The sequence below is a fragment of the Chelonoidis abingdonii genome, chromosome 8 (assembly GCF_003597395.2).
Source record: "Chelonoidis abingdonii isolate Lonesome George chromosome 8, CheloAbing_2.0, whole genome shotgun sequence".
Taxonomy (NCBI): domain Eukaryota; kingdom Metazoa; phylum Chordata; order Testudines; family Testudinidae; genus Chelonoidis; species Chelonoidis abingdonii.
In genome coordinates, this window is record NC_133776.1 from 103,123,861 (window position 1) to 103,148,410 (window position 24,550).

At 47.7% G+C, this 24,550-nt stretch overlaps 1 protein-coding gene across 8 annotated transcripts in view; it reads right to left on the reverse strand.

Moving 5' to 3' along the window:
• Positions 1-24,550, reverse strand: part of DOCK11 (dedicator of cytokinesis 11) — a 124,305-nt gene that overhangs the window by 36,789 nt on the left and 62,966 nt on the right. For 4 of the 8 annotated variants that reach the window (XM_075068907.1, XM_075068908.1, XM_075068905.1 and 1 more), the window contains exons 25-41: positions 23,650-23,719; positions 23,437-23,562; positions 22,516-22,587; positions 21,927-22,073; positions 21,365-21,448; positions 20,753-20,864; positions 18,704-18,742; positions 16,924-17,102; positions 14,909-15,025; positions 13,540-13,615; positions 12,152-12,264; positions 10,393-10,504; positions 9,319-9,385; positions 8,721-8,768; positions 7,887-8,029; positions 7,039-7,154; positions 4,668-4,805 (exon numbers count right to left, since the gene is read on the reverse strand). In XM_075068907.1, coding sequence (XP_074925008.1) covers positions 4,668-4,805; positions 7,039-7,154; positions 7,887-8,029; positions 8,721-8,768; positions 9,319-9,385; positions 10,393-10,504; positions 12,152-12,264; positions 13,540-13,615; positions 14,909-15,025; positions 16,924-17,102; positions 18,704-18,742; positions 20,753-20,864; positions 21,365-21,448; positions 21,927-22,073; positions 22,516-22,587; positions 23,437-23,562; positions 23,650-23,719 — 1,759 coding nt within the window. The remainder of the gene's footprint in view (positions 1-4,667; positions 4,806-7,038; positions 7,155-7,886; positions 8,030-8,720; positions 8,769-9,318; positions 9,386-10,392; positions 10,505-12,151; positions 12,265-13,539; positions 13,616-14,908; positions 15,026-16,923; positions 17,103-18,703; positions 18,743-20,752; positions 20,865-21,364; positions 21,449-21,926; positions 22,074-22,515; positions 22,588-23,436; positions 23,563-23,649; positions 23,720-24,550) is intronic. The other 4 variants (XM_075068909.1, XM_075068910.1, XM_075068906.1 and 1 more) reach the window with 1 other exon arrangement.

Here is a 24,550-nt window from a genome sequence, read left to right on the forward strand (position 1 = left end):
TTCAGGGTCTTATTTTTAATTGCTGAATGTTTATAGAATGACCGAACTGTGTGTGTAACTCTGAAGACACACCAATGAAACACATCCTGTCCTAGGCAGTTTGAAATCTCCATCAGATCCCCCCAAATGGAGCTAGCAGACAAAGGAAGCCGTAGGCCAGGGAAGGACGAGGGTTAAAACAAACACAGACTGTTATCCTGAGGAGGAGGAAGTATATTGGAGCAGCAGCTAGGAAATTTGTAATCCAAGCAAATCTCTAAATAAGAGTGAATTGCGGCTGAAGCCTTCACGGCTGGCTGCCTGGAGTTGCAATCTGCTTCTTCCCCCAACTCATTGGGCCTGATGGTGGGAGCAGGGGTCAGAGCATGGAATGACCTAGAAGGAGGACAGGGGAAAGGGGGATGCATGCTACCTTCCAGCCCGCCACAAGGAAGCCTCAGCAGAGAAGCTTCAGCGACTCTGTGAGCTCAGGGGTGGCACAAGGACCTTCCTCATGGAAATGGTGAGGGCTACATCGTCACTGAAGAGTGGGCAGGATTTGTCCGTGGGCCTGGAACACACACAAGTGCTCAGAGTATGCCTGCCCTGCAGTCAAAAACCAGCCTCACAGCAGCAGCTGGCCTGGGTCAGCTGACTTGGGCTCAGGCTGCAGGGCTAAAACTTGCAGTGTAGATGTTCAAGCTCGGCCTGGTGACCCCGTGAGAGCGGAGGCTCCCAGAGCCTGGGCTCCAGCCTGAGCCCAAATGTCTACTCTGCAATTCTTAGCCCCACAACCCGGGCTCCGAGACTCGGGGCTGGATGGTTTTCACTGCAGCGTAGCCGTGTTCTCGGGGGCGTCGTTCCCCCAGACACCACAGAGATGTTAAATGCTGCAGTACTAGGTGACAAAGTGTCAGGGGTCTCGCCCAGCGAGGGTGCGTCTATGCAGCAGCTGGGCAGTGCAATTCCCAGGGCAGCTGCAGTAGCCTGGGTTAACCATCTGAGTCCACTCCCCAAGAGTCAGGCCAGGTTGTACTCGGGTGGGTAGTCTGACCCACCACCCATGCCACTATAGCCAGTGCTACTTCTACCAAGCTAGTGTGTGTCCATCTACCTGCGTTATATCACACCTGCCCGGCTGTTATGTAGATGCACCCTGAGTTGCCATCGGCATGAGCATTTTCAGCAGCTGACCCACCATCTGAGGTCTCGGCCACTTCAGCTAAGCATAGTGAGCCAAATGCCCCGTCTCACCCCAATTCAGGGGAATGCCATGGAGTCGTCTCTTCTCTAGCTCTTCCTAGCAGAGGAGGAGGTGGCACCCTGCAGTGTGCGGGTGGATCCGAGCGGAGTAATTTGCTGAGAGGATGGGGACTTGTGAGCGTCGTTAAAGGTTGTATTCAGTGGCCAGAATATTGGGCAGACATTTTAAAAATGTCTATAAGGAAATGAACTGTGGGGATGTCACTGTGGAGCTCTAGGCTTTCTGCCGCCACATGATTTCTGAGCAACTTGCTCAGCCTACAGGAGGCTGTTTGGTTTATTTTTTAATTTGATGAAGTAAATGGTAATCTCAGCACCACCAGGGACTGTGACTGCATCACGGTATTATTTGTCAAAGAAGAGTAAACAGCCGAAAGATCATGCTAGGGACAGACTGAACCATTGGTAGGGGAGCTCTGATCTCCTCCTATGCCCAGGGCAGGTCTCTTAGTTGAGTTGGCAATACAAACAGTAATTCTAGCAGCTTATAGCGAGTGACACAGCAGAGAAGCCTTACGTTCATTGTCTTTGGCCAAAATCAACATTTTAAGGAAAAAAATTGGGAAAAAGAAAATAAACACCAGTGTAATAGTAAGGAGTTAACAAAGTGTGTACACAAGAAACGACTGATTAAAGATTAGGAGTCCCTGTGGCACCTTAGAGACTAACAAATTTATCTGAGCATAAGCTTTGGTGGGCTACAGCCCACTTCTTCGGATTAAAGATTAACTGCTGCTTACTGTAGCATTGCCCTCTTCCACTAGCAAAAGCAGGAGATCTACCACAGTTCAAGCATTTCTACTAGGCAGCTCCCCTATGATCAAGTTTAGTCAACAGTTGGCCGAGAGGATTCGTGAGTGATGTATTTCTATTAGGTATTGTTTCTGGTCCGATTCCACACACAACCTTGAGACTTGCAGGAATGTGTAGTCTTTGGCTGCGACAGAAAGTTCAGAGATTCTTTTCTATGTCTATAATACTCCTCAGCCACTCCTTGAATGTGTCAGCCGTGGGAAGGCAGCTCTTAGCCAGACAAAGAGAAGCCATTCTCCCCAAAAGGGGGGAACTTGGCTGTTCCCGTCTATGGGGCACATCCTCAGTGGGTGTAAATTGTCCTAGATCCACTGACTTCAGAGGTGCCGCCACAATGAGTTCTGACTGCCCGTCGGCAGAGGGTCATCTAGATCCTCGTATCTGGAAGTGCTGAAGAAGTGCCGAGGGGCCCCCAGCTCAGCATGCTTTAGGTCCAGTAGGGTTCTGCCTTGCAGCACACGTCATCCCTGATGCCCCACAGGGGACCACAAAGGGACATCTGAGCAACATCCATGGAGAAAGTATCTCCATGCTGGGCCTGAATAGTCGAGTAGCCGAAGGTGCCCTTAAAGTAGCCAGAGAATTTCCCGTGTGCTGTGGCAAAAGCCTCCTGTGCCAGGCCTCACCTGGCATAAGGGAGAGGGAGGAAGCATGCCAGGCCAGAGGGGTGAGACAGAGCTTGGGCATGGTGGAGCAGGGCTCTGCTACTCCTGACTACACTGGCAGGAAGTTCTCAGGGACCTTTGCCAGTGACAAAAGTTAAAGCTGCTCCCCCGCAGCTTCAAGTTGCAGCAAGCCCAGCGGAGAAAGATTAGGGATTTGCAACCAGCTCCCCTTATCCCCACTCTCAGTTCCACTGGGACATAGTAGAGAATCAAGCCTGATGTGAATGAAGTGAATTAGCCCCTTAAAATACACATTTCCTCATAATCCTTCATTCAGGGACCACTCCTGAACAGGAGATGTGTGTTTTATGACAGCATTCTCCCGAACAACTTGGGGCTGGCAGCAACCGAGAGCATAAATAATTAAGAATAATTGATTTTTATTGAGTTTCCACTAATGAAGGAAACAGCTTTTTCTTCCTCTTTTTTTTTAAACAACTAAGCACAGTGTGAACTTAGTTTTCTTGTGCCAGTTCTGTTATGTCATTTCCCGGTTGTGTTGCCAATTTGAGTTTAGTATAGAAGGGAAGACTTTTGAGACAACAAGCGATAAAATGTATTTAGTGGGGTGGGGGGGGGTTAAAAAGATTTTTTCCCTAACTACTACCTTTACAAACTCACCATGACAGGAGGCTCTTTCCTGCTTCATTACCATTATCTCTGTGCTAAAGGAGGTGTGTTAAAGTAGGAGATAACATACACATACAAGTTGCATCAGAGCTACAACCAGAATACACCATAGTGGGAACACAGTTACTGGTGATGGTATGCAAACCAAAATCAGCATGCTGGGACTTTCAGATCCCATAACAAGTTTGTAAACAGAAAAGCCAACCTCGTACCTGCCTTTTAGAGACAATTGCCCTTGCCACTTTAGAGTCACTCTGCAGTTAGAAATGACCTTTAAATTAAGTCTAACACAGGTAGGACAAGGATGCTTGGAACCCATGTGGTTACAGCTAGCAGAAAAAACACTTCCTTGCAGATACTATCTACTGGGTCTGTATCTCATTTTACAGAAGCAACATATCGCAGGGGAAATGAGAAAACTTCACTAAAATAATATTGCAAGTGTTTTAAAATATATTAGCCAAATTCAGCGCAGCTATAGATGGTCAAGACTCCACTGAAGTCAACGAGCTGCCCTCATGGACACCAGCAGTGAACTTGGCCCACCCGTAGTTTTCACTTTGCTCTGGAACCCATGGGCATAAGGCCTTCGCTCAGGGGTAAGTCTCCAGGAGCTCGGGGTCTTGGAATCTCATAAGGAGATCCAGCAGGACGGATGTGGATTTGCCTGTTCGTTTGAACTGCATAACAATTGGCTGGGAAGGGAGGAAGTTGCTGTGTTCAAACACAACCTTGGGCAAAACGGAACTATTGGAATATTGAAAAAGGAGCCGGAGAAAGTGAGCGCATTGCTACCTCCCATAGATGCAGCAGGTCCTGAGTGCTAGTCCCACCCTAGTGGCTAACTCGTTTTAACGCTGCCTGTTGGCACAAATGCTTCAAGGAAGAGCAACATTTTGGTGGGACTGTTACTGAGCTCTTACAGGATCCAGGGAAAACCGCGGCGGTCAATGGACTGACTTCAGAGTCACACTTGTGCATAGTCAGAGTCAAGGCAGCCTCTTTAGCTCCTGGTGATGTCCCCTGGTATTTTACCCAGCCATGATAAGTGTCAGTACATTGCTGACCGCGGTTTAAAGTTAGACAACTTCGTCTGGCCCTGCTGATCCATTACCTCCAAGCAGCGTAGGCCGGCAGTGAAAGTTAGGGTAGGGCTGTCCGTCCATCCGTCCCCCCTACTGCCTGTACAAATTCTAACCAGAACCTTTAAAGCTGTCCCACCTACCCAAAGATATCTCGTAACTGTGAGTAGGGGCAGGAGCACAGTTTAAAGGTTTGAGGGCACAGGACCACCTCATGTGTCACCTCTGCACCTACCTTGCTAATGAAAGCTCTCAGGGAAGCGAAGACATGCTTCAGAGCTGCTTCTGACTGCCCGTTTTTGAGAAAGGCGAGATGAATATCAAAAACCTTTTTCATGAGTGGATTATGACCGTCGTTGTTTAAGAGTTGGTTCTAGAAAGCAAGGAGAGAATTCATTTTGCAGAAATACCCAGCATGTGTGCCTCAAAAAACCAGTTCCCTACCTTTCGTAATGGTTATTCCTCGAAATGTGTTGCTCATGTCCATTCTATTCTAGGTGTGTGCACACCCACATGCACGGCCGTCAGAGATTTTTGCCTTCGTGGTATCCATAGGGTAGGCTGTTGCGCCCTCTGGAGTGCTGTGCTCATCTGTTGGTATATCAGGCACCACCAGCCCTACATCCTCTCAGTTCCTTCTTGCTGGAAACTCCAACAGAGGGGCAAGCGGGCGGTTAATGGAATGGACATGAGCAACACATCTCGAAGAACAACAGTTACAGAAGTTAGGTAACCGTTTTTTCTTCTTTGAGTGCTTGCTCATGTCAATTCTATTCTAGGTGACTCATAAGCAGTTTCTACGGAGGTGGGTTCGGAGTTCACGGTCTTGCAGCTTGCAGCACTGCTCTGCCAAAGCCAGCATCCTCTCAAGCTTGCTGGATAAGCATGTAATAAGATGTAAAGGTGTGGATGGACAACCAGGCAGCGGCCATGCAGATATCCTGAATCAGCACCTGGGCCAAGTGCCTTTCATCCTGTCTGCCACCACAAGAACAACGTTGACTTGTGAAATAGCTTAGTATTGTCGATGTAGAAGGCAAAAGTGCCCTCCTGACGTTCATGGCGTGCAACTTGCACTCCTCTTCCAATTTATGAGGCTTCAGAAAGATGGCAGGTAAGAATATGTCCTGGCCGGTATGAAACTGTGAAACTACCTTGGGCAGGAACGCTGGATGTGGCCTTGTAGAGCACCATATTGGGTGGCTCAGAAGTAAGCACTCTGATCTCAGAGGCCCTGCTGGAAGACGTTATCGCAACCAGGAACAAAACCTTCCAGGAGAGAAGAAGAAGAGAGCAGGAAGCCAGAGGTTTGAAGGGAGGGACCTGTGAGCCACGACAGCACAAGGTTGAGGTCCAAGGGAAGGGACGAGATCTCTGACGTGCAGGTAGAGACTCTCCAGACCTTTCAAAAACCATCATGTCATGAGTGAAGACTGACCTGCCCTAGAGCAGAGGGTGGAAGGCCAAAATAGCGGCCAAGTGGACTTTGACTGAAGACAGGGACAACCCCCGGAGCTTGAGGTGCAAAAGATAATCCAGGATCACCTGCAGCGAGGCCTGCGAGGCCTGGATACCCTGGTCCAAGGTCCAGCATGTGAACTTTTTCCACTTGGCCAGGTAGGTCACTCTGGTGGAGAGCTTTCTGCTACCCAATAAGATCAGTTGGACACAGGTCACTGAAGTAGAAGAACTACTAACCCTTGCTAGGCAAGGGAAAGGTGCTCCGACTAACCACCACAGGCAGTAAGAAGGAATTGAGAGGGTGTAAGGTCAGTGGTGCCTAATATATCAACACCTGAGAGCAGCATTCAAGAGGGCGCCATCGCTGACCCTACAGATACCACTATGGCAAAAATCTTCAATGGCCGCGCACATGGGCGCGTGCATACCTAGAATGGAATTGACATGAGCAAGCACTCAAAGAAGAACTGTAAGTGACTAGGATACTCATGCATAACAGAACATACCATTTCTTAAGCCAGACAAATAATAGTTCTACAGTGACTTGGGTAAAAAAGTACAGACAACCGATGGTAGAAAAATGGGACGTCACCCCAGAGCTATATTATTTGGTCAGAGATTTTATTTTCTACACTAGATAAAAAGTCAAACGATATTACCACATTTGCAGAAGTAACTTCAAAAGCTGAGCCACTTATCTGTTACCTCTCTACCGCAGCTCTTAAAAACATAACAAGCTTGTATCACAGACACCCTGTTACAATTGTGCAGTACTTCTACACGGGCTGGGATCTGGCCCCAGAGAAGTAGGTGCTCTCATTTGACTAACTACACAAAGCACGGGCAATACTGTCTGTGAGTTTTTGGCTTTTACTATTTGTTTGAATTCCTAAACACACCTACTAGCAGGATACACTCACTTATTTTATTGAACTGACTGTCAATAAAAGTATAAATGCCTAAGACTCAGCTCGGGTTTTCTTTTTTCGCACTATACTTCCATGTGGTACATCTTTATGATAGCGAGCACAAAGGAAAAGCACATGAACACAGGAGAGCATTCAGTCTAACACAGGGTTTGCAAAATCGACACTGTTTTGGGGGTCTGCAATACACCAAAGGACAATGGTGATTTCAATGCTCACCTTGAAACACTGGGTGAAGAAAGAAATGGTGTCCAGGACCGTTAGGGAAACTTCTGTGGCCGTATTGCCTTCCAGTAAGGCCTGGTGCACAATGTCTGCTTCGGAGGTGCCAGCATCTGGGAGCAGGAAGTAAAGAAAAGTATTGGAATCCTCCAGAACAACGTGCAAGTGTGGCGCTTGGGCACACACAGGGTTATAACTCCAGCTCTCCTGAGACCTCAGTGCAGCAGATACTCTCCTTACCCACGGCAGACCAGGGCAGCAGCGTCACCACACAGAGGGAAGATTGTGAGTGGCCTCCTGCCACTTCCCTTGGCCCCCAAATCAGATGCAACATGACATCCCCATCCATCAGCTGCCCTCTCCAAGCTGGATTCCTGGAGCAAAAGAGGGGCAGGCTCTCTTATGGGGGAGGGGTGACATTCACCCACGGGAAGAAGGGCCAATACAAGGCCTATACCCCACTTAAATCCCACTGAAGCCCCGTTGGCATTGGCCTCATGCTGGGAATCTGCACGGGGTGAACACCACGCAGGATGCAGCATTCCTGTCTGCTCTGCTCTCTCACTAATACCAGAGCACCATCTGTCCCTACCAACAACCAGGAACTGCAAGTGAGATCGGAAGAGGAAAATTCCATCTACAGATGAAACAGGGGTGATTTTTAACACACCCTTTGGCATGAAGCCCCACCATGCCCCACAGTTCAAGGGGCTGCAGGGAAGAGAGGGGATCGGTTTAAAGATGCAAAGCCGAGCAGCCTGATGCAACCAGAGACAAGTGTCCTCACAAGTGGCAACACACAGTCATCGATAAAATGACGTTACCAGCCCCGTCTCTGTACATACTGTGATTGAGCGTAAATGAACTTTCCAAGCTGCTCAAGTGCTGCAGCCGGGCCTGCATCATGCCAGCTCTGCTGCGAAGGGCAGGCATTGTCTGCGATTTCCTGTCAGCTCCGACATGCTTTGATAGCCAGGCATCGTGAACCCTGAAAGGAGAACCCAAGATGCAGACTAGGATGGGCCTGTGGCACTGGGCTGGCATCATTACCACTGGAGCGTGAAGCAGGGAGACCCAAGTCCAAACTGCTTGTCAAGCTCATGCCAATACAAAGCAGGGCTTAATGTGGTACCTGGAGCAGGCAACAAAAAACCGCAAGGACAGCCTGTCCCTGCTGGCCCAACGGAGCACTATGCCAATTAGCCCAGCGGCGGGTCCGTCCCTCAAGCTCTAGCATAGCCAGCAACGAAGGCGCTGCTTTGCAGCACCTCTGAGAATCAGGCCCCGAGCCAGCCTTGTGAACTGAGACCCACCACTTGTCTATCAAAACTTGCGGCTTCACGCTAGCAGAAAGCTACAAAAATAAATCTCAGTGAAGGGCTGGCTGGGTCAGAGAAAGGGCTAGGAAGTTGAGCTTTACCAGCGAGAGCTGAAGTTGCCCTCTGCTGAGCCGGAGGAAAAGAGAGCACTGAGAGAAGTGTAGCTTCCCTCCTCTGTTAAAACCAGAAGGGAGCTCCCCACTTCCTCTCCCTGGCTGGGGTGAGCAGGGCTCCCCAACAGCTCCCTCTCCCTCTCCCTCTCCTCGCACTGGATCTGAGTGCTCCCCTGTTCATTCTCATGTAGTCTCCATGGGGCAGGTGGCGTGTGGGAAGAAACTGCTAGCAAAAAGAGTACAATACCTGGCTATATTTCTCTTCCCCGCGTATCTGAAGTGGAATAAACAGACTCTAGAAAGAAAAACATTGTAAATGTCAGGAAGGAGACTGAGCTGTTTCACTTTAACCAGTACACGTCTGGGTGTGTGGGTGTGGGTGTCTGTATTTTAACTCTGTGTTCAGCGTGTAGGCCCTCAGCCCCCGTAAACACACTCCTATCTACTCCCCCACCTGTGCTGCCAGACACAACAGAAAGTGAGACTGCACTGGTATTTCCAGAGCCTTTGATGTGCTCACCTTCTCTTGTTATGCAATGGAACGTTCTTTGCACAGAATCAGTGCCAATCACTGTCAGCTTGCCAGCCCGGCCTCACGTATCTAATACTGCTCCTCTGGGGCTGTTACCCTACAGTCTGCAATGGCTGACCCTAGATCATTCCTTATGTGAAGCAATATTATACAAACTACTTTTCTACCTCCTGGTAGGCTGCATCTTGTGTGGAACGGAGCAGCATGTACCGTGTACAGTGCATGGAGGGATGGTTTCATTTTACCTACATATGTTATATAACAAACGTATCATGTGCAATTCGAAGCATAGATACAATCTCCTGATACTTACTCCAGAAGTACGAGGACATTTATCAGCTCAGGGGGGGATATTTTGTTCCAACAGGTGAGAAGTGTATCTGAAAATGAAACAAACCCACTAAGAATATATAACAACATTTAAGACCGTCACAGAGGGTCTTTGCAGGCTAAATCAGCCTGTGACCACTGGCCCGTGGAAATCTATCTTTGCAGCCACACAAGCATGTGTCTTTTCATACTGGCCATTTGATTCTTCATCTCCCTGGAGGCCTTTGCCAAGCCTGCTCATCCAATGAAATGGTGCAGGGAGCTGCAGTGGAGGTGTTTCCAGCCATGGAGGGGAACAACCCCTGAGCAGTCAGGGTCAGACGCTCCCCTTTCCCACTAACACATTTTTGAAAATGATGAAATAAGACAGAGCTGAGCAAGGCCGGGATCCGCCTGACCCCCAGTGATGGATGTGGTACCCGTGGGCTTGCCCTCTTTCCTGTGATGGGAGCTCCTCTACCTAACCAGGCTCCAGCTGGGATCCCTTCGCTCCCCCCTCAACTCAGCAGTGTGGGAAGGGCCGGGGTTCACAGCCCTTGATTCCAGTCTTAGGCCTTGGCAGCCCCAGCTGGCTGTGGGAGACAGCTGGGCTTAGCGAGGGGAGGTGCAGCCCTCCCCCCAGAAATGAGTTCACTTACTGTACATTTCTGGTAACACGATGAAAACCGAGGGCACACAACCGGCACCGCCACTCCTGTGATGCCCCAACACAACCTGCTGCAATATACGGTACAGAGACCACCTGAGCAATGGTGCTTTATCAGACCCTGGGCCCATGCTGGTGTCTGACTGGCACAGCCTGGGATGGGGAACAAGAGGGCATCTAACTCCCAGCAGCCTCTCCAGAGTCCTTGCAGCACTAGGGATGCCCCCTCCTGCCCCTCACACTGGGGTCTGTCAGGTGAGGAAGTGTATGGCTGCTTCTGGTGGCCCCGTATTATTCCTGTCGTGGGGGAGATCCCCTCGCCTTTACGGTTGCTACACACCACGGCATACAGGGGCTGTGGTGGGGACCAGATCCATCTCCTAAGCACACAGTATGGTGAATGTCACTAACCTTCAGAGACCATTTTAATGACGTAGAGGTAGCACATTAGGAGACTCCTGATCTCATACTGGTCCAGCCTACTGTGATGGGACACATTACTCCTCGTGGAACTTCTCCGGCTCTAACCACCACAAAGATATACGTTAGAAAACCATCCCGAAGCACAGAGTGCCAGGTCCCTGCTTTGAATGGAGCCTAGGTTGCCCCTGATCCGAGGCTGCTTCCACCTGATGGCTAATTGGCTATTAGGTGAAATATGCTGGTGGCTGAAATCTGCCTGTTGGGGTGGGATGTTCCCATGTCACCCAAGCCACCGTGAGATCGGGCAGGAGCTGGCACTTGCCGGGGTCTCGGCTCACAGAAGGGGAACGCGGAATAAACGATCTCCGCCATGGAGCGAGCAGAATGAAACCGCACGTACCCACTTGGCTCCCTGGGCTGGTCAGTTCTGGCTGAAGCCCCACACAGGTTTTTTTTGGTTTGTTTTTTTTTAGCTGGGCCCCAGGGTCATACAGAATAGACAGACATTTTTAGTTTCTGATTTTTCCTGGAACAGGCTAGGAGCATGAGTCACTGCACACACAGAATGAGCATCGCGCTGTTTGTATGTGCCAAATTCTACCTATTAAATCCACACGCCACTCAATGCTGGAAAATAGGAGGTGCACAGATGGCATCGGAGAACAGTGCACATACTACACCATGCAGCTCTAAAGACCTACACCTCTGTTGCTGTAAAACTGAACTGTGGTACATCATGTCTATTAAAAGAGAACTATTTTTTGGGTACTCTGAAAAACAAACCTTCTACTACTTGGAGGAGGACTCCTAGCTAACCAGGGTCCCTTGACAAGAATTGTGCTAAAATCAACACTACTTGCTGCAAAGCAGAGTTGGATGTTCTCTCCAATGGGACTTATGCACATGTATAACACTTGGCTGAATAGGAATGGTTCAATGCTCAAGCACTTGGCAGAACTGGGACCTCAGGGCTGTTGGTGGGGATACTGGACCTTCACCAGGCCCCGCCTCTCCCACCGAGAAGCTCTGCAGACTCCCTTCTGAGGATGCACTGGCAGAACCAGTGGCAGCTCCGAGAGCTCGCTCCTGTTGCCTTTTTAGTCACAGAGGCCAACGTTTTTAAAAGAGCATGTAGCAATTCTGCATCCGCCCCAGTTACATGTGCAAATGCCTGCTGGTCACAGGAAAGCCAGGGCAAATCCCCAGTCTCTGTGCACGCAACTTGGGCTCAGGCAGGGAACTTGCATTCTTAAAATTTGGGGCCAGATTCTTCCCTGGGTCATTTGACCAACGTTATTTCCTGCGAAGCTTTTTAAACAGAGCTGCTTTTCCTACAGCTGTGTCCTCTCTGCTTCTTCTCCCCTGAAAGTGACGAGCACTGGCAGACAAACACCATGGTGCTCTGCTTTCAGTCCACTAGAGAACTCACCAGGCCTTGGTCAAACATGCAGTGACCCATGGAAATCAATGGGGATCTGTGTGCGTATGTGTCAGTCACAGCACATGTGCATACAGGAGTAGAAATATTCCCTATGAATTCTGAATTTGACCTTCTGTAAATCATTCACAGTGTTTTAGATCAATAGATTAAAGCATAATTAGATCATCTAGTCTGACCTCTATAAAACACAACTATAATTTTCTGTTTGCTTTAAAACTGGTTTGCAAGAGAATGATCAAAATGGTGATTTTTTTTTTTTGAGCAGCCCAAATGTGCTATTGCTTTCTGTCATCCCAAATGCATTACATTTTCGCCGGTGTTGTACTGATCAGGAGAACCCGTTGCCCCTTCTGAACTCAGAGATCCTTTCGAGTCCTCTCTTTTCATACTGTGGCCGTTCGGAAGTGCTGTACCACAGCCTAAGGAAAAAGAACAAACCCACGAAGGCACAGTTAGCAACTACATATCACTGGGAAGGGGCTTCATGAAAGATGCCTGAAGAGATGGGTACGTGACTTGCAGAGAACAAATGGCAAGTGTACAAGTACTGCTGGAGCAATGATCAATCCAGAAACAACTGATAGGGTCATGCAGAGTTTAGACAAAGACATACAAAACTTTAAGAGGTTGTTTAACAGAACAGTAGTTTAATAATGAGGTCTCTTCCAAGCCTAATATTCTATGATTCTATGTTCTGGCCCAGATTCCGTTCCACTTACTCGCACTGAGTAACACATTATTCCACTGGTAGTCCCATTGATTTCAGTGTGAGTAAGGGTGTCAGGCTCTGCCTTTTGACAATTGATTTGATAACTGTTGAATATTAACAATGGATTAGTTCCACCAGCCCTTTCTCAGCTCCCACTGAACTGACGTGGGGAAGGAGGACGGCAGAGTTTGGCAGACCACCTATCTCCTGAGCGTAATGAGGGAAATCTATTCTTCGAATACGTCTCGTGGCTTCCCCCAAGAGCAAAGTCCTTTATAAACATTTAAGAAAAATTTCCATGTAGCAATAATCACCCCTTGGAATGAGTAATCTCATTGGTTCCGATATTGATGCTTAGGCCACTGTGGGTAGGTCTACACTGCAACTCGAGAGGCGATCCCAGCCCCGAGAGGCAGACCTGCACTAACGCTAATCTCACTAGAACAGCTGAAAAGGGCATGTGAAGCCTTGGCAATACTTCAGGCCTTCAGGGAGGGCTGTACAACCCCCCTGGGACCCTAAGCATAGAAACACACACATTGTCTGCCTGTGCTGAAGCCCGTGTCGCCACCTCTTCACTGCCGCTTTTAGCTGTGCTAACTAGACTGAATTTAGGGTGGGTATGCGTCCAGGAGCTGCACTCACACCTCCGACTACCCTGGCTACTGATTTCAACAGAGCTACTCAGTCGAAGCATGGCCGAATCTAGCCCTTGTAACCTTAAGGACACAAATTCCCTCACAAAGGATGGGCATACTATTGTGCTGGGCAAGGAAGGGAGCAGACTTCTGCCATTTTTAATCACTTAAAACTCGGGCCCATTGAAGATTAAGAGGACAGCCCACATTTGGTGTATTGTTCTCCTGTCTCCTTCCTTCTCTTGCTATGCATTTGGAATAATACAAGGAAAGTGCTGTTTGGTTCTACCAGCTGCTTTTAGTTTGCACTAGTGATACTTTAATTACACTTTAAATAACTCATTTACCTGTATCTTTCTCCACAATCAGACTTGATCTGTTTGAAGGGGATGTAAAATTACATAAAAACTCATCTCTCGATGCCTGCAAAACAACAGGAGATACATGTGACGGAAAAGCAGTGTCAGAGTATAACAGCAACTACCAACTAGATCAGCGTTGCAAATTTGAGATGAAAAATATTTAGTGTGACTAAAAAGAAAAAAAAGTCTCCTCACTCACTTCTGCCACGATGAGGATGAATACACTAGCTGAGTTGTTCAAGGAATAGTAAAGCATTTTTACAAATGTTTTGTTAAATTTTTTTTCTCCCCAAGATTTCTGTTGAAATGTTGACCAGCTCTAAAAATTTGATATTTTACTTGTCAATCTAAAAATTTTACTTGCCCTGAATAAACGGGCAGGGACAATTTGCAAGGCTGAGCTCACTCCGGGGCCAAGCTCAGTTATAAATATGCAATTCCCATTGTAAATCCACATTTGTGTGAGAGTGGGACTTGGTTTTACATTAACACATTACGACAACCCACCTTCCTCAAATAATGACACTTACATAGGGTAGATCTCAAAAGAATGTGTTATAAATGAAAGGGCAAAGCAATCTCATCTAGCAGTGCAGAGAGATTTATGTCAGAGTAGAAAAGGAATGTGAAATGAATGAAACAAGCAAGATCAAACTGGGCTATGGAAAAGAGAACACAGTTATTTGTTTATAAAGCAAAACTGAGCAGGCTACTGGCAGTACATACTAAAAACTTCAGGTAGGGTGATAGAGCTAAGGAACCGGAGGTTGGTCCCCGCGGGAAGATCAGGTCCAATGGAGCCAATTCAAGGGGGCTACCCCTGGGACTAGAAAGGCCTGCCGGAGGCCAAGAGGAGGAAGAGTGGCTGGGGCAGGGGAGTGGAGCTAACTCTGATGGTGGGTTCCTGGAACAAGAGACCGGGTGCCCAAGAAGGTATCTCTGGGGCCAGTGTTCCAGAAGGGAAGCAAAGGTGGCTGAGAACAGAGAACTGGCCGTGATGCTGAAAGAGCAGGATTACCACAGATCCCTGGGAGGGAAGGCTGTGAAACACTAGGACGAAGGGCGAGCCGAGGAACTGTTTGTATGTGGAGCGTGCTTATGTTCAGACAAATAAACCTACTTCAAGGAGGCTGGGTTTGGCAGTGAGTGCTTAAGCTAGGGAGAAGCCCTACTCTGTCATGTATGGTGGAGAATGGGGGCGCCTCGATAGGCCCTGAGACAAGGGGAGAGCGAGGTGGTTCTTTGGTGCCCAGTGAAGCAGGGAAAACGGGCACGTGGATGGCGGCTGCTCTAGTTGAGCTAGAAATCCTGAGGAAGAGAACTGTCAATCCTCAGTGCACGTAGCGTTACTCACAGAATTAGACATGGCCGTGCAGGAGTATAGGGTGTCCCGGCCAGCCACTCGCTGGATATTCTCTAAGAGCAGCGCAACCAGTGGCAGATACAGCTGGGCTATTTTCGCCTGCTGGTTCTGAAAGAGAATCAATGGCACAAACTGTTAAGATAACCACCAATCTCTTCAAATGTAGGTGACACAGTTAAGCTCCTCAGCTTCTCCATGATGATCCCTGCTGATTGCTACAGCCTAGAAAGAGTTAGCTACTGCTCCGTCACTATCTTTAATATGTTTATTTGCACAACACCTCTGTGAGACAGGAAATATTAATATCCCTCTTTTATAGATGAGAAACAGCAGGGCTAAGCGACATGCCCAACATCACACAGGAAGCATGGGGCAGAACAAGCAATTGAACCGGAGTCTCCGGCTGCACCTTAAGCACTAGACCATCCTTCTTCTAAACAAGAGAGGCCTGATTTGCAAGAACAAGGAGTATCCAGTAAGTGCCACTGAATTAATGAGTTGTGGCTTTTGTTCCCTTATCTTGCACTGAGAAGGGACAGGGAGCTTTTCCTTGATCTCACTGATTCTTACAACATGACTTGCCAACTGCTGAGCATTGTGGCGAAGAGTTTCTAAGCTACAGAAGTCAACAGAGATCAGAGAGAAGCAAAACAAACTGATACCAAATGCTGACTGCCTAATTCCCCCCCGAAAGAGAAAAGTTACGCTGGCAGAAATCCCGCATCTCAGAAGTCACTAACGGGAAAGTCATGGGGAAGCAGAACAGTTCCAACATTTAAAAATGATTTATCATAAAACTGCTGGAGTAAGAGAGGCACCTAAACACAATGTGGGCATTTCATAGATTCATAGACGTAAGGTCAGAAGGGACCATAATGATCATCTAGTCTGACCTCCTGCACAAGGCAGGCCACAGAATCTCACCCGCCCACTCCTGTAACAAACCCCTAACCTATGTCTGAGTTACTGAAGTCCTCAAATTGTGGTTTAAAGACTTCAAGGTGCAGAGAATCCTCCGGCAAGTGACCCATGCCCCACGCTGCAGAGGAAGGTGAAAAACCCCCAGGGCCTCTGCCAATCTGCCCTGGAGGAAAATTCCTTCCCGACCCCAATATGGCGATCAGCTAAACCCTGAGCATGTGGCCAAGACTCACCAGCCAGCACCTAGCAAAGAATTCTCTGTAGTAACTCAGATCCCACCCCATCTAACATCCCATCACAGGCCATTGAGCATATTTACCTGTTAATAATCAAAGATGAATTGCCAAAATTAGGCTATCCCATCATACCATCCCCTCCATAAACTTATCGAGCTTAGTCTTGAAGCCAGATATGTCTCCTGCCACCCCTACTGCCCTTGGGAGGCTGTTCCAGAACTTCACTCCTCTAATGGTTAGAAACCTTTGTCTAATTCAAGTCTAAACTTCCTAGTGTCCAGTTTATATCCATTTGTTCTTGTATCCACATTGGTACTAAGCTTAAATAATTCCTCTCTCTCCCTGATATTTATCCCTCTGATATATTTATAAAGAGCAATCATATCTCCCCTCAGCCTTCGTTTGGTTTGAAACCAAACCTCGCCCAAATCCTTTTACCACAGTGTGAGATCGACTAGTCAGAAAAACATCAAGCTGCCTTAGAGTAATAGAGATTAGTGCTCTCTCCAGATTGCTGCATATTTAATACAAGGATGCTAAATTAAGTCCTAGTCCAGCAAAGCACATGCTTAACTTCAGATAGCCCATGGCTAATCACATGCTTAAGTACCTTGTTGGATCAGGGCCTTACCACCTTAATGCTCAATATGACTAAAACCAATGGAAATAACTAACTGAAGATTAAGCTATTTCCATCTTGAACTTTCCCCATAACACAGTGTCAGTTATTCAGAACCGGTCTTTAAAAAGTGATAAAATACGAATGAACTGTTCAAAACCAAAACTTTGTTGTGTGTCTTTGCATAGAAACCAAACACACGCTGAATTGTCAATAAAGTCATGCCTTACCTTGTGCTGATATCTATTGTCAAACGCATGCTTTATTAACAGATTCTTTAACACAGTGATGGCTGTAAATCTGATATCATAATTGTCCTGCAGAGCAAGAGCTGTTTCCCTCAGTAGCATCCCCACCAAGAAGTGATGCCTGCAATACTCATCGGTTAAATTGTATTCAAGATTTACATCTGCAACAAAACAGAAAAACACTGAACAGTGCTCGCAATATTTTGTTTTAGAGAAAGAAAACACAATCATGACATATTTGTAATACAGATATCGTCCCCACTGTAAAGCACTCTTATGTTGGTGTGATTCAGTGACTATGAACAGCCCTGTAACTTTTGTAACCATTATTCAATGCAGCAACGTTTTGATTAAGACAGAATTGACCAGAGATTTTGCCCACCGATTTCAATCACGTTAAAGGACACAGACACCCACTAGCTCCTCCGGTTTAGGTTCAACATTGATATTTGCTTCTCTCTTTCATGACAATGCTTTGGCAGCTCTGGAGCTAAAGGTCCTCAGAGATCCTTGTTAAATTTACCTCTCTAGGGCCCAGATCAGCAGAGTTTTACTGAAGTCCTAGAATCACAGAGAACAGAGACGGAAGAGATTTGCTAAGACCCAACAGTACGTAGAACCTGGGGACTAGCCCACTTGCGGGGTTATAATAATGACACAGCATCTTTCTGGGGCTGTTTATGTGACTGCGAACTAACAAGCAAGCGAGAAGCTGAAGCCCTGGAGTGACTGCGGCACTCTGCGGGTGATGGTGAATGGGTGGTGGAACGAGAGACATCATGGCAGTGATGCCTAGTTTCAACAGGCCACTTGGCGCAGCGGCTTGGGAAGGAATCTGCACACCGAGTCAGGACGCTGGTTTATTCTGCATCCACAATGGCAGCACTGCCTCCTTCAGCCCAGGTCAGACCGCAAAGGAAAGGGTTATAATACTCCAGAGTCCCAATACACAGGAGACAGCTTCTTGCAATTACTGTACAAGATCAAGCCGCAGGAAGAGCTAAAACATACGGGAGGCACATGAGGACACACCTTCACTGCCCTGCTGCTGCTTTATAACATGCCCCCGAGGACCTGGGGAGCTAACCGGGCAGGGGGTTTAATGCCCTGCTTGCCAGGAGCTGTGATGGCTTCACCTCTGCCAGCAGACACCTTTTGCTATTCCTGACACAGCCTCTGCAGCACAGCCACCAAGGAGCAATGCAGCCCAGCATTTCACTGCTTAGGGTGGTTTAACTTCACCAAGGTCAGCTCCTGTTGTGCTCTCCCCTAATGCACGCCCACACAGAGTCTGCATAGCCCGCAAACTCCCAGTCTCGCGGACACGATAAGTTGTGTGGCCTTTCCCCCGAGCGAACAGCCTCCTTATTCTTGGCTCAGATGCCTTTTGAAAACTCCCACAAGTGTGGAAGGCTCCCCTGATACACCTGGTTAGGCCTGGGGTGTCTAGACAGCTTTGAAAATCCCACACTAAATTTTCCAACAGCTGTGTCATGCTGCTTACAGAAACAATAGATATTTTAAATTCTGCTGATCCATATCGTCCAATACAACGTTAATTGAACCGTGAATTCTTGATTAGGAGAAAACAGAAAGCAAGCTGGAGAAGCTATCTAGCATTGATTGTTAACTGCTTTAGTAAAAGTCTACGTCTGTTACACAATATGGTTATTTCCGTTAGTTGGGTGCAAGCAAGCTAGTTGATTTGAAGCTGTGTATTTAATTTGACATTAGCTGATTCAACGATCCCCGTCGAACCTACCTACCGAAGTGAACCGTTCCACAGCAAATGAAAAAAAATCTAATTAATATGTAAAAAGAAAAGGAACAAATAAAAATACAGCAAAACTGAACAGTATTAAGTAATCCTGCCTCAGCCTTGGGCAGGGGATAATCTTGATGGTGTTGTTACACACTGTTAGCACATTAACAACGAGGAGTCCGGTGGCACCTTAAAGACTAACAGATTTATTTCGGCATAAGCTTTTGTGGGTAAAAAACCCACTTTGGGCATAAGCTTTCGTGGGTAAAGAACCAACCTCGGGCATAAGCTTTTGTGGGTAAAGAACCGACTTCTTCACATATTGTAACTTGCGTTTTTACTAATCTGTTGTTTAGCTGGCTGAAAGTGACCTGCAAAACCTGGCCAGCGTTAGCTCTGTTTACAACAGCAGTGTCAAACTCTAGCTGCTGATGAAACACAGATGTCTTTCAGGAAACCTACAGGGGGAGGGAGGGGATGTGAAAACTGACTTCTCATTATCCCTGCCCTGGAAAGGCACAGATAAACTGCTCTGAGATGCCTCTGAGAGATAATGGAGTGTGACCTGGAGCGGGCATGGTCTGCATGCAATGTGTCTGTTCACACCACGTCCCCTGTTCCCAGCCCTATGTAAACTAGTCCTTTTCTAGCATGAACACAGTACTAAAGGAGTGGTGTGAAGGGTTCTTTCCTTGGTTCAGATAACTCCATACACCATGAACTACACGTACAGACCTGCCCACTTAACCACGGACACGCCCCAGTATGGTCCTCTGCAAGGGCAGGCAGAATGGACTTGTCAATGCCACTTCTATCGTGTGCACATTTGAGGAGGGGGCTGTGCCACTTTCTCACGTCAGCCAGATCCTGGTGACCGTAGTGAACTGATTCACACTCATTAACATATGCACTTTTTTTTTTTAAAGGAAAGAAAACAACTTAAATGGCAGACACTGGCAGCAGCGAACTACAGGGCAGGAGCTCAGTGGCTTTTAGTTTTTCAGTCTGAATGCTACTAGTACAGAGACGTACGTTAACCAAGTCAGAGCATCCCTATCCTACTGAGTTAACCGTAAGCAGTCAGCAGACATCCCAGCCCAGTGTATAACGTCTCCTCTCTTCCCCAGCCACTTCCAGCAGTGCATGGTGTTACACCGGGCCAGATGGACAAAAGTCCAGCTTTACGCGAGTGTGATGGAGATTAGTCTGGGCCAGGCAGCTCAGAGAAGTAAGTAATGCGAGAAAACAGACAGGAAGATGCTCATCTGTCGCAGGTGCTCCAACAGAACGCAGTTCGCCTTGGCGCTCCCTCGGAGGTAGGGCAGTGCTGTTATCCCCATGGGACAGATGGGGGACTGAGGAGACATCGCTGCAGAAAATCCCATGATGGCGAGTCTCAGAGCCTGCAGACTTGGGCTTGCAGAGCTCAAATGACAGAACTAACAATAGCCATGCAACCATTCCTGCTCTGGCTCTGAAGCCCAGCAATGGTGGTAGGGGCTCAGAGCCTGGGCAGGCACATTTACACAGCTATTTTTAGTGCCGTAGCACCAGCCTCGTGAGCCTGAGTCTGTAGACCTGAGCTCTGAGACTTACCACCACGGGTTTCTTTTTGTTTTGTTTTTCTCCAGTGTAGACATACCCCCAGGCACAGAGACCCGGTCACCCACTGAACCAGCAGCACAGCGGGGAATTAAACCAAGTCTCCTATGTCACAGATTAGTGCCCTGCCCCCAGGTATAGCCATTCTCTTTGGGGATGGAGCTTGGAGGTTGTGGGAAAGGGCAGTTAGATACACTACATACAACATAGTCACTGAACCCTGTCCAGAAAGCTTGACAGGCTTATTTAAACGTAGGAAAGTGCTGACCAAGTGTTGTCTGTAGTTACATGGGCCCAGGAACACAGAAGCATTAAAATTAAAATGGGGCTCACCGAGGGGCGTTACATAAACTTAACCACCGAGGGAACTCATCAAGGCCACCGAGGGAACCCACCACAGCTGATAAAGTAGGACTTTCTCACCAGTTCAACAGGAAAAGCACGTACCTTGAACTCTCTGAAGTTTTGGTTTGGCAAAGGTCATCGGTAAATTTAAAGGAATGTAATGCTCATGATTGCAAATTGTTTGCAGAAATTCAAACTTGAATTCAATCAGTATCTGGATAAAAGATGTAAGATTTTAGTTTGAGTAGCTAATTGCCAGTTGGCACTCAACGTACTTCTTGTTCTCCGTTTGTGGAGCTAGCACAGGAACGGGGTTTGCATGATACCAGTTTGGTCTCAATAGCATCAGTGACTGATTAAGGCTGGTTTTATGTCCTGCTTCCTGCCTCTTCTCTCCAGTCATTATAAGCCACCGTGACCTCCTGTCCTCCACTACCCTGCTCTTTGTCTCCTCTGCTACCCCCGCTCGATACCCTGGACCTGAGACTCCCTAACATCTCTTGAGTTTGGTTGCTCCAATTCTCTCAGGTCGTTTTAAAATTTAGAACGGGACTGGCGCTCTTGGAGCACATGGAGATGCTGCTACTCTTCGCTGATATTGCAGCAATGGTGTCCATGTGGCAGCCAATTACAGTGCAAAATAATTACTGCAAAACTCTATTTGGTGCTGACAAATAACACCCCCAATGCTATTTCAATAAATCCGACGCTCACCTTAGGGTCTTTGCGGCTGAATCCAGAAACGTAGTCATTTATCAAATTAAAAATAAACCCTCTGTCCATAAATGTCAAGCAGCGCTGCAGAAAGCACAGTGAAGCATGTCAGCAATCATTAGAAAAGAACGTCACCATCCTAAATCTTCTCTACACTCCAAGAGTCAATTCACCAAGAGTCCTGCCAAGAGTCAAGCTGTGTTCTTCTGCAGGGCTACTCAAGTCTCATCTGATCTATAAACCTTTTTCTCTGAAATGTACTGAATGATCTCACTTCAGTCTCAATGGGACATGAGAAACATTCAAATGAGAGTGCACACATCTAATCATAGCCTTGGCACAGCTGCTAGCCATGATGGCAGGCCCTATATTAAAAGTGGAGAGTCCCCATTGCTTCTTACCTGCTACAAAAGCTAACCATGACAGGAAGAGTCTGAGTCACGGGACATGCAGAGATGATGCAGCAAAGCCATGTCTGCCCGGCTTGTGAATTCACAGCCTGTTCAGTGCTGCTAGCTGCCTTTTATTTATTAAGCCTGAGAGAGAGCAGGAAACGACTGACCTTCAGGAAGTTGGCCAAGCTAAAGTTGACATTCCTTGACTCCTCAGGAATTTCACTGTAGCGAATAGTCACATGGGGAATTATGGCAAGAAGCAGTGAATGTAAAACATGATGGTAGGAGTCAGGAAACCGCTGGGCTCTGGGAAGCTGAAATCAAACACCACAGCATACAATCAGGTCTGAGAGATGGGAGTCCATGTGAAAGCTCCCTTTAAGCATTCACGTAAAGAAATGTTCAGACAGACACCAGAAAATGGTGTATCATGTGCTCCTCAAGTGGCTGGGACACTAGAGGAGAACAGCCTACTACTGCTACCAACTAATGGAGCTACTCCTTTAGCTCAAGTACAGGAGGTCTGTGCTGCACTGACCATAAGAAAAAGACCACAAATGTTTATAGTGACATAAAATTACAATGGAGAGGAAGTGGGGAGAGGGAAGAAAAAACTATCTGGCTGGGGGTTTTTTTTGGTTTGTTTAGAAAGATTTACACATTTTGTTTGAGGATCAAGTTTGCAGAATAGTTGTCTGAATGAATATTGTGTTGTGACATCTCTCTTTGGTATGGGTCATGGGCAGTCACACTTACCTTGATTTTGTTTTCCTCTAACAGGTACATTGCCATCGACTTTGCCAGAGCTTCAAAGAAAAACCAGGAGTACTAGAATAAACAAATGCAGATCAGTTCGATCTCTCAGCAAGACTGAGCGCATTGGTCTGAATCAAAAAAATGCAGTCTTGTAATGACTGGAGGAGTAATATGGCTGACAGTTTAAACCATGAGCATTCCTTTATGCACGTCTTAAATAAGCCTTTTAAACTGAATCCAAAACACAGATGTAAGGTGCTGCTCGTAAGTAGATTACAGCTTCAAAATGCTTGCAGCTACCACCCCACCTTGCACTCAGATCCAAGCAGATCAACCCTGACACTTGGACAGAGTCTGCCTGAAATCAGTGGGTCTCCCTCAGGTGCAAGGGTCTGCCTGGAGAAGATCCACTTGCAGGATCAGGGGCTATGTTGTCATGCAAAGGCACATAGGAAGGGCCAGCTGACGTCACGGGGCTGGAATGGGGGGTAAGGCAGCGCATTACGGGGCCCAAAGGACATTATGCATGGGCAGGGGGAGGGCACAGAAAGGGACATGTTCCTAGGCTACAGGAGGCAGAAATGCAAAATCAGCACTGCAAGGAACACTCCCCTTGAGTGGAGTCTGGAAAGGGGTGAGATTGTATGTCGAATGAATGAATACAATTGCACACAGAGAAATCCGGGAGGTGCATCAGAGTAGGAATCAGTCACAGCTGTGTCTCCTGCAGGGAGAGTAGGGATCAGTGTCCACTGGGAGCGGGACCTGGGAACAGATTACAAAGGCTCACCCGGGCACAGTGAGACTCTGATCCTGGGGGATGGGTTTGAGCGGACAGAAGTGGCTTTGTAACATGGAACCGCTGACCTTTCCCCCTTTCTTCTCCGGCAGTTTACAGTAAATGGCCAGCTACCTCTTTACCTTGAGCAGCTTATTGATGGCTAGGAAATCTGCTGACTGCTTCAGCACTGTGGCCATTGCGGCGGCCAGGATTTCATGGGTCGTCTTTCCCTGTGAGGTGCTGGGTTTCTCTGCACGGAAACCATACTACAAAGAAACAGGGACATCATCAGGCCAGTGAGGAGCTTGCTCGTGGTGAGGAATTTTCCAGACCAGAGCATTGTCCTCACTGACCTTTATGAAGGATCGTAAGTAATGATCTAGTCCTTCCTCATGGCACTTGGACACGATGTGGAGAAGAACCCTACAAAAACAAACCATGGGGTTCTGCTCACTACAGAGCACTCTGTGACATGCAAGGGTGAGCTCATCCAGCTCGTGAACAGAGCATTCTGGCTTCTTCCTACTGCAACAGTAGCGTAACAGCCAGAGCCCCTGCGGCTGGTGTGATCAGACACACTTCCTGAGCGTGAGCCCTTTGGCCGCGGAGGAGGTTCACCCCTGAGACATTCTAGCCCGACTGAATGCCCTCAAACTCTGTGGAGATGAGAGAGAGGGGGCTAGAGCAGGACAGAAGCCCCCCTGCCCTCTACTCCCAATGTGTGCAAGCCTGCAGTGTTTGGTTAAATCTAGGGGCCTGATTCTCCTCTCCGACTGGTGGAAGTCATGAGGCTCTGCAGTGGAGCTGCACCAGTGTGTAACGATGTGACAAGTGAACCAGGCCCCAGAGATGTTTAACACATCACTTTGTTTACCTGCATTTTGACTGTGTCTTAGATTGCCAGGAGCAAAAGGTGTTTTAAAAAGCAACTTTACTACTCACTACTATACCTGGAGTTTCCTCTCTACATCTTTCTCAGCTGAGGCCAGGGGGACCTGCAGCACAGCCAGCTGCCCTCTGGCTTTCACCCCCTGGCCCAGAGCTACAGCATCGGGCTTCCAAACACTCCAGGGGAATTTTCAAATTCCAACACAAGCCAGTTTTCACTGGAGATCTAAGAAATGTGGAAACCTTCCCATTGATGCTGGAGTTTCTCAAACCTATTTTTTCAAAATCTAAATCAACCCAGCAGAGCCATTGGAAAGGGCCAGCTGATCACACCCACCCGCATTCCTCCTTGCACTGTGTCTTCTC